The sequence below is a fragment of the Dipodomys merriami genome, unplaced genomic scaffold, assembly GCF_024711535.1.
Source record: "Dipodomys merriami isolate MVZ:Mamm:240054 unplaced genomic scaffold, mDipMer1.0.p SCAF_52, whole genome shotgun sequence".
Lineage (NCBI taxonomy): Eukaryota > Metazoa > Chordata > Mammalia > Rodentia > Heteromyidae > Dipodomys > Dipodomys merriami.
The window spans coordinates 10,051,887-10,066,159 of NW_027206091.1; the positions used below are offsets into that span (position 1 = coordinate 10,051,887).

At 63.6% G+C, this 14,273-nt stretch overlaps 1 protein-coding gene across 1 annotated transcript; it reads right to left on the bottom strand.

Moving 5' to 3' along the window:
• Positions 1-923: 923 nt before the first annotated feature.
• LOC138811363 (intermediate conductance calcium-activated potassium channel protein 4) lies at positions 924-12,563 on the bottom strand. The gene is made up of 9 exons (XM_069999114.1): positions 12,122-12,563; positions 9,104-9,199; positions 5,653-6,059; positions 4,622-4,757; positions 3,878-3,988; positions 3,454-3,572; positions 3,301-3,370; positions 1,618-1,785; positions 924-1,332 (listed from the first exon to the last, which is right to left on the bottom strand). The coding sequence occupies exons 1-8, from the start codon at positions 12,278-12,280 to the stop codon at positions 1,621-1,623; spliced, it is 1,263 nt and encodes a 420-aa protein (XP_069855215.1). The 5' UTR covers positions 12,281-12,563; the 3' UTR covers positions 924-1,332; positions 1,618-1,620.
• Between the last annotated feature and the right edge of the window lie 1,710 nt (positions 12,564-14,273).

The following is a 14,273-nucleotide window of genomic DNA, read 5'->3' on the forward strand; positions in this document are numbered from 1 at the left end:
GACTTGTGTTTGTTTTTGAGATAGGGTCTCGAGTAACTTTGTCTGAGTTGACTTCAACCCCCGATCTCCCCATCTCTACTTTCTGGGAGTTCAAGCAGGGGCTGTGGCCTCTGTGGGGGGTGTGTGGGGGGGGATGGGGTGGGCAGGGGAGTGATTCTTTCCTGGGCTACTTACTGTCCAGAGGAAGGGCTGTGGTGGCAGAGGCTGGCCAAGGCTGGATTTAGCTCTTGGAGCTGAGGTTGGCTGAGGCCTTTGAGTCAAATCCTAAGATAGCCGGGCAGGGGCAGGTGACTCAGCCCCTCCAGGAACACAGCCCCTGTGGGAAGGCAGGCAGGGGGTTCGAGGCCCAAGGCCACTGGTCTGTGACTCACCTTGGGCAGGGCAGGGATGGGGGGGGCTTGGGTCAGGCCTTACTGCTCTTCAAACCTCAGTTTCTGTGTGTGTGTGGGGGGGGACTACAGGCAGGAAGCGCAGAGCCTGGCATCTGTGACCCCATTCTTTTCCTCTCCAAGGCCAGCAGATGCTTTGTGCTGCCATTTCAAAGAGGTACGGCCACTGGCTCCAGTCACACAGCAAGGCTTTGTCCCCACTGGGTCTGAATTCAAGGCCTGGAAATGGGGTTGCTGGGGACTACAATGGGGGGAAAGGGCAGAAGGTCTCTTGAGCCGGGTGCCCATGGTGGCTCACGCCTGTCATCCTAGCTACTCAGGAGGCTGAGATCTGAGGATCGTGGTTCAAAGGCAGCTAGGCGAGAAAGCCCATGCGACTCTTCCCTCTAATGAACCAAGGAAAAAGCCAGAAGCGGAGCTGAGGCTCAAGGGGGCAGAGCGCCAGAGTTGAGCAAAAGAACTCAGGGACAATGCCCAGGTCCCGAGTTCAAGCCCCAGGACTGGTATGAAAAAGAGAAGAAAGCGCGCACCGGGGCCGTGTGGAACGTTTATTAACAAAGTAGAAAGCGGCTGTGGACGCGCGGCGTCCTCCGGGATGACCACCAGGGGGCGCCGGCCAGGCTCTGTCCAGTTTGCCGATCCAGGGTGACCGGGACTCCTGGGAGTCCACCCCGACCCCCCAGCGCCTCCACTTCTACCTGGAGGCAGGGTCATCAGTAGCAGCACAGTGAGGTTTGAGAAGAGGGTGTTGGGGGGCGGTCGTGGTGACCTTGTGGCTATTGCCCCCCACTTTGGCCGGTCCCCCCTCCTTTGCAGCTGGTCCCCCAAGGGTCTTTGCACCTAGGGGCACCTCATCCCTGGGGCTGGTCAGGAGGTACTGGAAGGGCGCTCTTCACCCCCAGAAACTGGAGCCCGGATCCTGGACACGTAGAGATGGGGGTCCCTGGGGAGGAGGCAGTACCAGAGTGAGCAGGGGCACTAGGAACATGGGAGGGGGGGGGGCTGTGCCAGGCACAGGGGGACATCAGCACCCAGCCTTGGGCTGCGTGGAGAGAGAAGCAGACCAGAGGGACACAGTGCTGAGGGCTGGAGCCTGGCAGCCCCGGTGTGGTATATCCTCCCCTCTCTCCTGGCTCAACTGACAACTGTCAGAAGAGGTGGCCTTTGTCTTTAGGGCCCAGGCCTTGGGGAAGGGAGACCCCATTTCCTCGGGCAGCCTCCTCCTCACCAGCTATAGGGCCTCCTGGCTGGGTTCTGGGGGCTGCTGGGTTCTCAGGGCAGTGGAGAGCAGCTCGGTCAGGGCGTCCAGCTTCCCGGCCAGCACGTCCATCCGCTTCTCCAGAGCCTGCTGTGAGCTGCTGAGCCCCAGCTGGAGGTCACACAGGATCATGTGCATCTGGGCAGAGACACGGGTTGGGGGGGCGTCAGGGGGGCCGTGGGGGGGCAGGAGCAGTCACCTTCCTTGGTTCCTTTTTTTTTTTTTTTTTTTGCGGTTGTGGGGCTTGAACTCTGGGCCTGGGCGCTGTCCCTCAGCTCTTCAGCTCAAGGCTAGCGCTCTACCACTTGAGCCACAGCGCCACTTCCGGTTTTCTGGTGGTTTATTGGAGATAAGAGTCTCATAGAGTTTCCTGCCCGGGCTGACTTTGAACCTCAATCCTCAGATCTCAGCCTCCTGAGTAGCTAGGATGACAGGTGTGAGCCACCCGGCTTCTGATTCCTTTCTTGAGATGGGATTTTGCTGTAATCAATCCCAAGTGCCAGGATTACAGGCATATGCTACTATACCACCATGCCACCTGATTCTCAGCCACTTGGCCGGATGTTTTTCCTATCAGTGTGGGGACCTGTGGCTGTCATCCTGGCATTGGGACCCAAGGCCGCTGTTTGAATCGTCACGCACGAATGAGAGAAAGCAAAGTCCCATTGGGGAAAGGAAAGGTTGGACCAGGCAGGCCAAGGGTGTGACATCTCCGTCACTGGCCAAGACCCAGCTCGGCCCAGACAGGCCCTGGTCACGGCCTTCACAGCTGCTGCAGAGATGGAGTTTTTGGCAACCAAGGAACCCGTCTTCTTTGTGCCAGCCTGGCTCGGTTGAACGGGATTGGTTTTGCCATGGAGGTTTGAGTTTGCTTTGTACCTTCGGTTGGGTTTTATTTGCTTCGGGCTGGGGGCGTGGCTCAGCTGGTAGAGCGCCAGCCAATGAGCGCCTGCAGTCTCGGACCAAAAGAATAAATAAATAAAAGAGTCTGAAGGAATTCTAGATCCGCCCGCAGGTAAGCAATAAAGATAACTTGCTGTGGGTCACGTAAAATAATATGTATCAAAGTGAACTCCAGGAAATGGAAACGAACAAGAAAACAGGGGAGTTTGCTACTAAAGTTTGGAGTTCTTTCTACCATCTTTTTTGTTTGTTTTGGGGGCTTGTTTTGTTTGGTGCCAGTCTTGGGGCTTGAACTCGAGGTCTGGATGTTGTTCCTGAGTTTTGCCACTCAAGGCTGCTGCTCTACCACTTTGAGCCACAGCTCCACTTCTAGCTTTTTTGCTAGTTCACTGGAGATCAGAGTCTCATAGGGGCTGGGAAGGTGGCTCAGTGGTAGAGTGCTTGCCTAGCATGCAGGAAGCCCTGGGTTCGATTCCTCAGTACCACATACACGGAAAAAGCCAGGAGTGGCGCTGTGGCTCAAGTGGTAGAGTTTCCTTGAGCAAAAGAAGCTCAGGGACAGGCCCTGCGTTCAAGCTCCAGGACTGGCCTGGCCTCAAACCAGGATCCTCAGATCTCAGCCTCCCATGTGGCTGGGATTACAGGCGTGTACCATGATGCCCAGCACAATGCTTCCCTCCTCCCCCAGCTCTAAAGGCTCATGCGGCACGTTTCCTAGCGTTCCCTGCCAGCCGGCGGGCGCTCCCGTACCTTGGAGATGTCCACCATGGAGTTGACTTGCTCCCGCAGTTTGCGGTGTTTCAGCCGTACCTGGCGGAACCTGGGGATGGGGGGGCTGTGGTCATGTCCCCATGCATCCCCCACGCGTCCCCCACCCCGCGCCCGGCACCCTGGGGCCCTCACGTGTGGATGGCGGCCAGCAGCCGGCGCTGGTGCCTGCGGGCTGCACGCGAGTCCTTCCTGCGCGTGTGTTTGTAATACATCCACGCCTCCTGCAGCAGCCGGGCCGCCGACTCCCTCATCTGGGGGAGGGGGCACGGGGGTGGGAATGGGCTGGGGGAGGGGACTGCGGGGGGAGGGCAGGGGCAGGCGGAGCCCGGGGATCCTGGCTCCTGTTACTGTTATTACTACTACTATAATGATCATTAGACAAAGCTGGGATTCGAACTCAGGGCCTCCCCGGCACTACCACTTGAGCCACGCATTTCCCCAGCCTATTTTTTCAGATCGGGTCTGCCTTGGTTCAGGAGCCTCCTTCCTCCCCCTCCACTCTCCAATAGCAGGGACTACAGGCTGAGGCCCGAAGAGGAGGCTGGGCGGCGCTCACCTCTTTGGTGTAGTGAATGTCCATCATGAAGTTGTGCACATGCTTCTCGGCCTTGTTGAACTCCAACTTTCGGGCTACCACGGCTACCAGCAGGGCGGTGCAGCACACCCCCTGTGGGAACAGAGCAGGAAGGGTGGATTGGGGGGCTGGGGGGCTGTGGGGGGGAGCTACCGGCTCCCCCCAGTGGACAGAACCAGAGACTGTCAGAGAGGCAGCGCAGAAATCATTTGCTTCATGCCCGTGATCCCGGCCACTCAGGAGGCTGAGAACTGAGAATCACGGTTCAAAGTTAACACAGGCTTCAAAATCAACCCCAAAAGTGGCTGGAGGCGTGGCTCAGATGATAGCATAGTTGATCAGCAAGAGGGAGCCTCTAGGTTCAATTCCATGCAAGTCAGAAAAAAGGGGGAAAAATAGGGATGTGGGGCTGGGAAGGTGGCTTAGTGGTAGAGCGCTTGCCTCACATGCATGAGGCCCTGGGTTCGATTCCTCAGCACCACATAAGCAGAAAAAGCCAGAAGTGGCGCTGTGGCTCAAGTGGTAGAGCGCTAGCCTTGAGCTGAAGAGCTGAGGGACAGCGCCCAGGCCCAGAGTTCAAGCCACGTGACTGACAAAAAGAAGAAGAAGAAAAAAAAAGGAATGTGGAGGCTTGGAGTAGATGGGTTCTGAGGAGGGAATAAGTGAGGTTCTGGTGAGCTCAGACCTTGCCCTGTGGATGGGGTCTCTCTGAGGAGCAGGACTCACCATGATGCCGGTGCAGAGGCAGACGATCTTGCCCCACATGGTGCCCGGCACCACATCACCGTAACCGATGGTCAGGAACGTGATGGGGATGAGCCACAGCGTGTCCGTGAGGTGGCCGGTGGCGTTCACAGCCTGCCTACGGGCAGGGAGAGGTGAGTTCTGGGACCCCACCCTGGGTGTCACCCTGTTCCTTTCTCCTCTCCCCTCCCAGCTGCCTCCTCCGTCTGAGCGTGGGTGGCCCCGGAGGGGTGCCCAGCCAGCCACGTCCCCATGGGATTCGAACCTGGCTCTGATTCCAAAGCCTGTCTGGTTCTGTGGTTGAGTTTGGTGGGACAGACCCTGGGGCGGGGCAGAGGGAGGCTAAAGAGGGTACCACCTATGAGGGGGGAAATCTCCCTGGAGCAGACAGGAGAACTTCCAGAAAGGCTCCTAGTTAGGTTGGGGGGGGCGGGGAGGGAATGAGGTAGGGACGCTCCTGCTGTAATCTAAGCTATGAGGAGGCTGAGATCTGGAGGATCACAGTTGGAGGCCAGCCTGGGCAGAGGCTCACAGAGCACAGAGTCAGAAGCTCTGTCTGTCTGTCTGTCTCTGTCTCTGTCCCTCCCCCTCCCAGGAATCTAAGTCCATCCCATCTCCCCCCCTACCCCCAGCAAGCATGGATCCAAATCAGACAGTGCTGAGATTTGAACCCAGGGCCTCAGTGTGCCTGGGCTAGCTCCTCTTCCCCCCCTCCCTCCCTGCCCGGGGAGGGGAGACCCCCTCCAGCCCCAATCCTCAAGTCAAGGTTGGGGAGGCCACTCCAGGAGGAGCAGATGCTTGCGATCCTGCCTCTGAGGCCCCCAGGCGGGGTGGGGCTTCCTGGGGGTGCAGAGACTAAAGGCGGGAGCTGACGGGCTGGTTCCTCCCAGGATGAGGGCGGGCGTCCAACCTGCCAGCCCCGGGGGCCGGATGAGAGAGGATGGGAAATGTGAGCCTCCACCGGGAAGCCTCCCTGCCCCGGCCTCCGCTCCCTCCCCCGGCAGCGCCCTCACCTCTCGGCCACGGACAGCACCCAGGCGGTGGTGAGCCACAGGCCGAGCGTGAGGCCGAGCAGCAGGCGGCCGGGGTGCGTGTTCATGTACAGCTTGGCCACGAACCAGTGTCGGAAGCGGACCTGGTTGAGCGCGCCGATGCTGCGGTAGGAGGCGTTGAGCAGGACGCCGCTGCGCAGCAGCAGCGCGCGGGGCACCAGGTAGAGGCGCAGCAGCATGGCCAGCGACAGCAGCGCCTCGGCCTGGCCCAGGAAGCCGGGCCGCGCGCCCAGCCCCGGCCCGCACGCCGCGCCCCGCGCCGGCACCGGGTGCAGCCCGCACACCGCCAGCTCCAGCGCCACCTGCAGCGCCTGGCGGCGGGTCAGCGCCACGCGCCAGTCCCGCAGCCCGTTGTCCGTCATGAACAGCTGCAGACGGGGGGAAAGGGTGGGGGGGTCAGGGGCGTGCCCGGCCTGCACCCCCAGATAACACGGGGCGTCCACCCAGCCTGCAAGAGGGAGAGATAGCATGCAGGGGGGGGGACTGAGGAAGGAGCAGGGGCACCCCCAGCCTGCCAGCCTCCTCCCCACACCCCTGCCCCACACCCCCTGCCCCACACCCCCTGCCCCACACCCCCCTGCCCCACACCCCCTGCCCCACACCCCCCTGCCCCACACCCCCTGCCCCACACCCCCCTGCCCCACACCCCCTGCCCCACACCCCCTGCCCCACACCCCCTGCCCTCCTGCCCCACACCCCCTACCCCACACCCCCCTGCCCCACACCCCCTGCCCCACACCCCCTACCCCACACCCCCCTGCCCCACACCCCCTGCCCTCCTGCCCCACGCCCCCTGCCCCACACCCCCTGCCCCACACCCCCTGCCCTCCTGCCCCACACCCCCTACCCCACACCCCCTGCCCCACACCCCCCTGCCCCACACCCCCTGCCCTCCTGCCTCACACCCCCTGCCCTCCTGCCCCACACCCCCTGCCCCACACCCCCCTGCCCCACACCCCCTGCCCTCCTGCCTCACACCCCCTGCCCTCCTGCCCCACACCCCCTGCCCCACACCCCCGGCCCCACACCCCCTGCCCCACACCCCCTGCCCTCCTGCCCCACGCCCCCTGCCCCACATCCCCCTGCCCTCCTGCCCCACACCCCCTGCCCCACATCCCCCTGCCCCACACCCCCCTGCCCCACACCCCCCTGCCCCACACCCCCTGCCCCACACCCCCTGCCCTCCTGCCCCACGCCCCCTGCCCCACATCCCCCTGCCCTCCTGCCCCACACCCCCTGCCCCACATCCCCCTGCCCCACACCCCCCTGCCCCACACCCCCTGCCCCACACCCCCTGCCCCACACCCCCTGCCCCACACCCCCTGCCCTCCTGCCCCACACCCCCTACCCCACACCCCCCTGCCCCACACCCCCTGCCCTCCTGCCCCACGCCCCCTGCCCCACACCCCCTGCCCCACACCCCCTGCCCTCCTGCCCCACACCCCCTACCCCACACCCCCTGCCCCACACCCCCCTGCCCCACACCCCCTGCCCTCCTGCCTCACACCCCCTGCCCTCCTGCCCCACACCCCCTGCCCCACACCCCCGGCCCCACACCCCCTGCCCCACACCCCCTGCCCTCCTGCCCCACGCCCCCTGCCCCACATCCCCCTGCCCTCCTGCCCCACACCCCCTGCCCCACATCCCCCTGCCCCACACCCCCCTGCCCCACACCCCCCTGCCCCACACCCCCTGCCCCACACCCCCTGCCCCACACCCCCTGCCCTCCTGCCCCACGCCCCCTGCCCCACATCCCCCTGCCCTCCTGCCCCACACCCCCTGCCCCACATCCCCCTGCCCCACACCCCCCTGCCCCACACCCCCTGCCCCACACCCCCTGCCCCACACCCCCTGCCCCACACCCCCTGCCCCACACCCCCTGCCCTCCTGCCCCACACCCCCTGCCCCACACCCCCCTGCCCCACACCCCCTGCCCCACACCCCCTGCCCCACACCCCCTGCCCCACACCCCCCTGCCCCACACCCCCTGCCCTCCTGCCTCACACCCCCTGCCCTCCTGCCCCACACCCCCTGCCCCACACCCCTGGCCCCACACCCCCTGCCCCACACCCCCTGCCCTCCTGCCCCACGCCCCCTGCCCCACATCCCCCTGCCCTCCTGCCCCACACCCCCTGCCCCACATCCCCCTGCCCCACACCCCCCTGCCCCACACCCCCTGCCCCACACCCCCTGCCCCACACCCCCTGCCCTCCTGCCCCACACCCCCTGCCCCACACCCCCTGCCCTCCTGCCCCACACCCCCTGCCCCACACCCCCCTGCCCCACACCCCCTGCCCTCCTGCCCCACACCCCCTGCCCCACACCCCCCTGCCCCACACCCCCCTGCCCCACACCCCCTGCCCCACACCCCCTGCCCCACACCCCCTGCCCTCCTGCCCCACACCCCCTGCCCCACACCCCCTGCCCCACACCCCCTGCCCTCCTGCCCCACACCCCCTGCCCCACACCCCCTGTCTTCCTGCCCCACACCCCCTGCCCCACACCCCCCTGCCCCACACCCCCCTGCCCCACACCCCCCTGCCCCACACCCCCTGCCCCACACTCCCTGCCTTTCTGCCCAGCCCAGAACGTGCCTGGCACAAACAGACGTGAACATGAACGCAGCAACTACTATGTGCCCAAGCCCAGCCAGCCCTGCTGTCCTGGGGAGGGGAACTGTGTCTGTCTGCCTGTCCGTCTGTCTGTCTCTGTGTGTCACTGCGTTGGTCTGTCTGTGTCTGTCAGGCTGTATGGCTGTCGGTGTATCTACCTGTCGGAGTGTCTTGTGTGTCTGTCCATCTGTCGGTCTGTCTGTGTGTCTATCTGTCTAGGCCTCTGTGTTTCTCTCAATCTGTGTGCGTCTGTGTGTCTGCATCTCTGTCTGTGTCTGTCAGTCTGTATGGCTATCGGTGTGTCCACGTATCTGAGTGTCCTGTGTGTCTGTCAGTCTGTGCCACTGGGTGTCTGTCAACCTGTGTGTCTGTCAGTCTGCCTGTCTGTCTGTCAGTGTGTCCATCTGTCTGAGTGTCTGTGTGCCTGTCTGTTTTTTGTTTTCTTTCTTTTTTTGGTTGGTCGTGGGGCTTGAACTTGGGTCTGGGCGCTGTCCCTCAGCTCTTCAGCTCAAGGCTAGCGCTCTACCGCTTGAGCCACAGCGCCACTTCCGGTTTTCTGGTGGTTTATTAGAGATAAAAGTTTCATGGACTTTCCTGCCGGGGCTGGCTTTGAACCGCCATCCTCAGATCTCAGCCTCCTGAGTAGCTAGGATGACAGGCATGAGCCACGGTGGCTGGCTCTGTGTGTTTGTGTGTCTGTTTGCCTGTCTGGGTATCTGGGTGTCCGGCGGGGCGGGGGGGATGTGGGGCCCCCTCCTGGTGTCACGCGGGGCGTGGGCTGTGGGTGGGGTGGCTCCTACCTGGACCTCCCTGGCGTGGAAGGCCACGATGAGGCCGAGTAGCAGCGCAGTGGACAGGCTGATGAGCCACTTAACCAGGAGCAGGTAGAAAGCCCACTGTGGAGGAGAGCACGCTCAGCCAGTCCCACCTCCCGTCTAGCCTCAAGCCACCCCCCCCACGCTGCCTGATCTCTGCATCCCCACTGGACAGCCCCAGGCCCACACCACCCACCCGCTCCTTGCAGGGGGACCCTTGAAACTCACATCCCTCCTTCCTCCCCTCCCCCACCCTCAGTTAGGTGGGTGTCGGGATGGCTAGAAAAAGTCACCTGACCTCTAAAAAGCACCCCACCCCCTTGCCTGACCATCCAGCAGTTTCTCTGCCCCCGAAATCACCCCCCGTCCCCGCCCCTATTCCAGAACTGTCTAGAAACTTCCATCAAACTCCCCAAGAACAAATGAATGACACCATCTCTATCTTGAGGACTGGATCCCCGAGATCTCAGGCCTATTTCTGAGAAGGGGGGACTTCCCGTCCCCCCCCCCCGCCTTGTTTTCTCCTGCACCCTCTCTGGGCTGGAAGCCCAGATCTGGCCGGAAGCATGGGGCCTCCAGAAACTACCAGAAGTTTTCTTTTTCCTCTCTTTGTGTAGCACTACCTTGCAGGAAGGTAGAATTTGGGAGGGAGGGTTTTGAGGGCCCTGGGACTGCTGAGTCCCCTGAGATGGGCTGCGGGGGGGCCCCTGTTTTGGGGGAGGAAGTTGTCAGAGACAGGAGGGGCGGCGTCTGCTCCCCCCCCATGCACCTGCTTCTCCTGGGACCAAAGGCCGGCTTCCCTGCTGCGCCCCAGTCAGGGCTGTGCCCCAGAGTTGGGGAAAGGGGGGGTGGCGAGGGCAATTTCCTGCCCTGGGGGGCTGCCCCCACCCCTCCCCGAACAATGGCACCCTTGTCCCCTGCCCTCCCCCACCCCTGCACCCTTCAAGGGCTCCCCATTCCCGCTAGTTCCTACCCCACCTCCATGGCCTTCTACCCATAATGCAATGCGCGTCTAGGGGACACCCCCTTGCTCTTCTCCCTCCTCTCCTCTCGCCCCCTCCTCTCCTTCTCTCCCCCCTCCCTTCCCTCTCCTTGCCCCTTGCCAACTGACCTCTCTGTCTCTGTCTCTGTCTCTGTCTGTCTGTCTGTCTCTCACACAGGCTCTGGCAGTAGAGTCCAGGCTCTGCCTTGTGAGCTCTCTGCACAGCCCTTGGCTGGCCTGGAGTTCAGTGACTGTAATCCTGGCTTCTCAGGGCCGGGATTACAGGCGTGAACCCCGGAGCCCGGCTGGGAGGCTCTCACGTGGGCCTTTCTGTCTCTGTGTGTGTTTCTTCCACTGGTGAATTTCCTCAATGGTGCTGGTGTCTGTCCCCTCCCCCTCCCCCAGCCTCACTTCGCTCTCTTCCACTCCCCAGGGTTTCCCTTCCCCTCCCCCTCCCCCTCCTCCACCTGGAAGGGGGTTGTTCAGATAGAGAGGGGTGTGGGCATAGCTGACCGGGGAGGGGGAGGGAGGAGGGGCCTCAAGCAGGGAGGCCCTGGGTTCAATCCCCGGGACTACAAAAACTAACCACAGAAACTTTTGTTCTAGAAGAGGGAGGAGCCACCGCACTGAGAACCCCGTCTTACCACTGGGGAAACTGAGGCTCCGAGAGAATGACCATAGCTCCCCCCCTTCACAAGCCGGCAGAGGGAGGGGGCCGGAGGGGGGCGGGCATGGGAGCGGCGGGCCGCCCCGGCCACGCTTCCTGTTGGCAGCGCCACGCGGCCCCGCGGCCCCGCCCCCGTGCCAGCCCGCCCGCTGCCCTGCGCTGACCCCCGCGCCCCACGGCGGGGGCCCTTGCCCATCCCCCCTCCAGGCCTACAAGCCCCTCCCTCCCCTGTTCCCCCTCAAACCACCCAGGGGACCCCAAGTCCTTCACCCTCCTCCCTCACTGTCCTTACCAGGGGCTGGAATGTTCCAGAGGCCTGCGGGGACCTGTCCCTGCCCCACCCACCCCACTGGCCTCCAAGTCGGCCATCTCCCACCCCCCCCTCCAGCCTCTGCCATCCACCTCGGAGCCCGGGCCTCCCCCCACCCCCCCTCGCCCCTGAGACCCAGACACCACAGCTGCACTCCAGGGGAAACTGAGGCTCCACGGGGAGGAAGTGAGGGGCACCAGGTCCCCCCCATCTCTCACCCTCTTTGAATACAACGGTTCTCCCCCCTCGGCTCTGCCACACCCGCCACGGCGCAGCCAGCCGACGCACAGGTGCAGCACGGCCCCAAACTCCTGCTGCCGCCACTACCATGCCAGGGCCAGGCCCAGCCTCCTCCCTCAGACACAGGGGTCCAAGCACAGCACAGCCTCCTCCCTCAGACCCAGGGGTGCAGACCCCAGCCCTTCTCCCTCAGACCCAGGGATCCAGACAACAGCCTCCTCCCTCAGACACAGGGGTCCAAGCACAGCCTCTTCCCTCAGACACAGAGATTCAGACCTCAGCCTCCTCCCTCAGACACAGAGGTCCAAGCACAGCCTCTTCCCTCAGACACAGGGGTCCAGACAACGGCCTCTTCCGTCAGACCGAGGGGTCCAAGCACAGCCTCTTCCCTCAGACACAGGGGTCCAGACAACAGCCTCCTCCCTCAGACCCAGGGGTCCAGACAACAGCCTCTTCCGTCAGACCCAGGGATCCAAGCACAGCCTCCTCCCTCAGACCCCGGGGTTCAGAACTCAGCCTCCTCCCTCAGACCCAGGGGTCCAGACAACAGCCTCCTCCGTCAGACCGAGGGGTCCAAGCACAGCCTCCTCCCTCAGACCCAGGGATCCAGACAACAGCCTCCTCCCTCAGACACAGGGGTCCAAGCACAGCCTCCTCCCTCAGACCCCGGGGTTCAGAACTCAGCCTCCTCCCTCAGACCCAGGGTTCAGACCTCAGCCTCTTCCCTCAGACTCAGGGGTCCACACCCCAGCCTCCTCCCTGAGCCCCGGGGTGCGACCCCCCCAGCCCCTGCCCCCCACTCACCAGGCAGCCCCCGAACCACAGCATCTCTGCGTGCAGCACCATGAGCGCCACTCCCAGCGCGGCCAGCGCCAGCGCCCAGCCCGCCAGCAGCTTCTCCTGCTCCAGAAGCCACTTGCGACGCCGCAGGGCCCCCAGGCCGGCCATCGGCTCCCCGCCCATGGCCCCCGAGGTCTTGGGGCTCAGCCAGCTTCCTGTCCAGGGCCCCCCACCTCTGAGCACGCAAATAGCTGCCAGTTTGGTAGCAGGCAGCCCGGCGAGCGCTCCCAGGCCGGTGCCCTCCGTGGGGAGGGGTGGCGGCCCGCGGGGAGGGCGGGGAGGGGCGGGGAGGGCAGAGGGAGGGCAGGGAAGGGAGGCTCCCCCAAACCTCCCCACCCCAGGCCAAGGAAGCGCTGGGCGTGTCCGGGGCAGAGCAGGGAAGAGCTGGCCACTCACACACGTGGTGGCAGTCGTAGGGTCCTAGCGGAGGGGACACGCGGGGGCCCACGGTGACTCACCCCCCCATGCCACACCCAGACATGCACACGTGAGACACACGTCTACAGGCTGCAGGACACACGCGCCCACCCCGACCCGGCCACACACAACCAACCGCCTCTTCCCTCACAGCGCTGACGGGGAGCCACGCCACCGCGACTCACACACGCGATCAGACACACACCAGTGACACACCACACCAGGGTCACAGCCTCCGCACCCCTCCCTCCCCACGGGGGCGACTGTGGTCCCCACACAGTGTGAGTGTCCTCATTCAAACACATCCTGAGCCGACGGCCCTCGCGGCTCACGCCTACTCAGGAGGCTGAGATCTGAGGATCAAGGTTCAAAGCCAGCCTGGGCAGGAAAGTCTGTGAGACTCTGATGAACCAGTAAAAAGCCAGAAGTGGGGCTAAGGCTCACGTGGGCAGCCTCCAGTGAAAAAGCTCAGGGACAGCGCCGGGGCCCCGAGTTCAAGCCCTGCATTTGGTGACTGTGATCCAGGAAAGAAGGGACCGCGCCCCGAGGTGACACGCAGATCTGCGCAGGTGACCACTCGTGGCCGTGACCCCTCAAGCAGCCACGCGTCCACTGTGAGACACCGCGAGAGACGCAGACAGCACCGCACATGCCAGCCACAGGACGTGACACACTCTGGGATACGCAGTCCTGGCAACACCCAGAGACACCAAACCACACACACAGACACGCCCAGTGACAGAAACACAACCCGTGTGGGGAGGGGGTGCCCCGACCCGTCATCCCCACATGGGGACACGCCCTGGTGCGCCCACACCACACGTGGGTCACCCCAGAGAAAGTGCTGCCCCAGGCACTGTGGGCGCTACCTCCTCCTCCTCCTCCTCCTCCTCCTCCTCCTCCTCCTCCTCCTCCTCCTCCTCCTCCTCCTCCTCCTCCTCCTCCTCCTCCTCCTCCTCCTCCTCCTTCGTGCCCAGCCCTGAGGCCTGTGGTTTTGTCTCCATCTCTGTCTCCACTTCTTTCCCTCCTCTCTCTCTCTTTTTTTTCTCTCTCCCCCCACCCCTCGTCTCTGCCTCTTAGCCTCCATGTCTCTTTGATTGTCTCCATCTTCTCTGAGCTGTTACTAGGACTTGAACTCAGGGCCTGGGGCGCTGTCCTTGAGCTCTTTTTGCTCAAGGCGAGCACTCTACCTCTTTGAGCTCCAGCGCCACTTCCAGTTTTCTGATGACTCATTGGAGATGAGAGTCTCATGGACTTTCCTGCCCAGGCTGGCTTCGAACTTCAGTCCCCAGATTTCAGCCTCCTGAGTAGCTAGGAGGGCAGGTGTGAGCCACCAGTGCCTGGCTTATCCCTGAGCTTTTGTGCTTAAGGCTGGCACTCTACCACTTGAGCCACAGCCCCACTTCCAGCTTTTTGCTGGTTCATTGGAATTAGAGTCTCAAGGATTTTCCTGCCCGGGCTGGCTTTGAACTGTGATCCTCAGATCTCAGCCTCCTGAGTAGCTGGGGTTACAGGCATGAAGCCACCTGTGACTAGCTCTTACCTCTAGTCTGAAACTCTGACACTGGGGTTGGCTGGTAGGAAACCTCTCCACTGCCCACTCCCCCCAGTGCAGGGAGGGGCTGAGCTGGGTTTGGGGGTGACTCAGGGCCCCAGAACTTCCTGTGACTCAGCCTTAGCCTCAAACCCTGGAACACAG

Excerpts from the sequence above, each read along its gene's own strand:
- LOC138811363 (XM_069999114.1), bottom strand. The coding sequence starts at position 12,280 with ATGGGCGGGGAGCCGATGGCCGGCCTGGGGGCCCTGCGGCGTCGCAAG. Across the intron at positions 9,200-12,121 it reads TGTGGTTCGGGGGCTGCCTG|TGGGCTTTCTACCTGCTCCT; the intron begins GTGAGTGGGGGG and ends TCTCCTCCACAG. Across the intron at positions 3,573-3,877 it reads ACATTCACTACACCAAAGAG|ATGAGGGAGTCGGCGGCCCG; the intron begins GTGAGCGCCGCC and ends CCCCTCCCCCAG.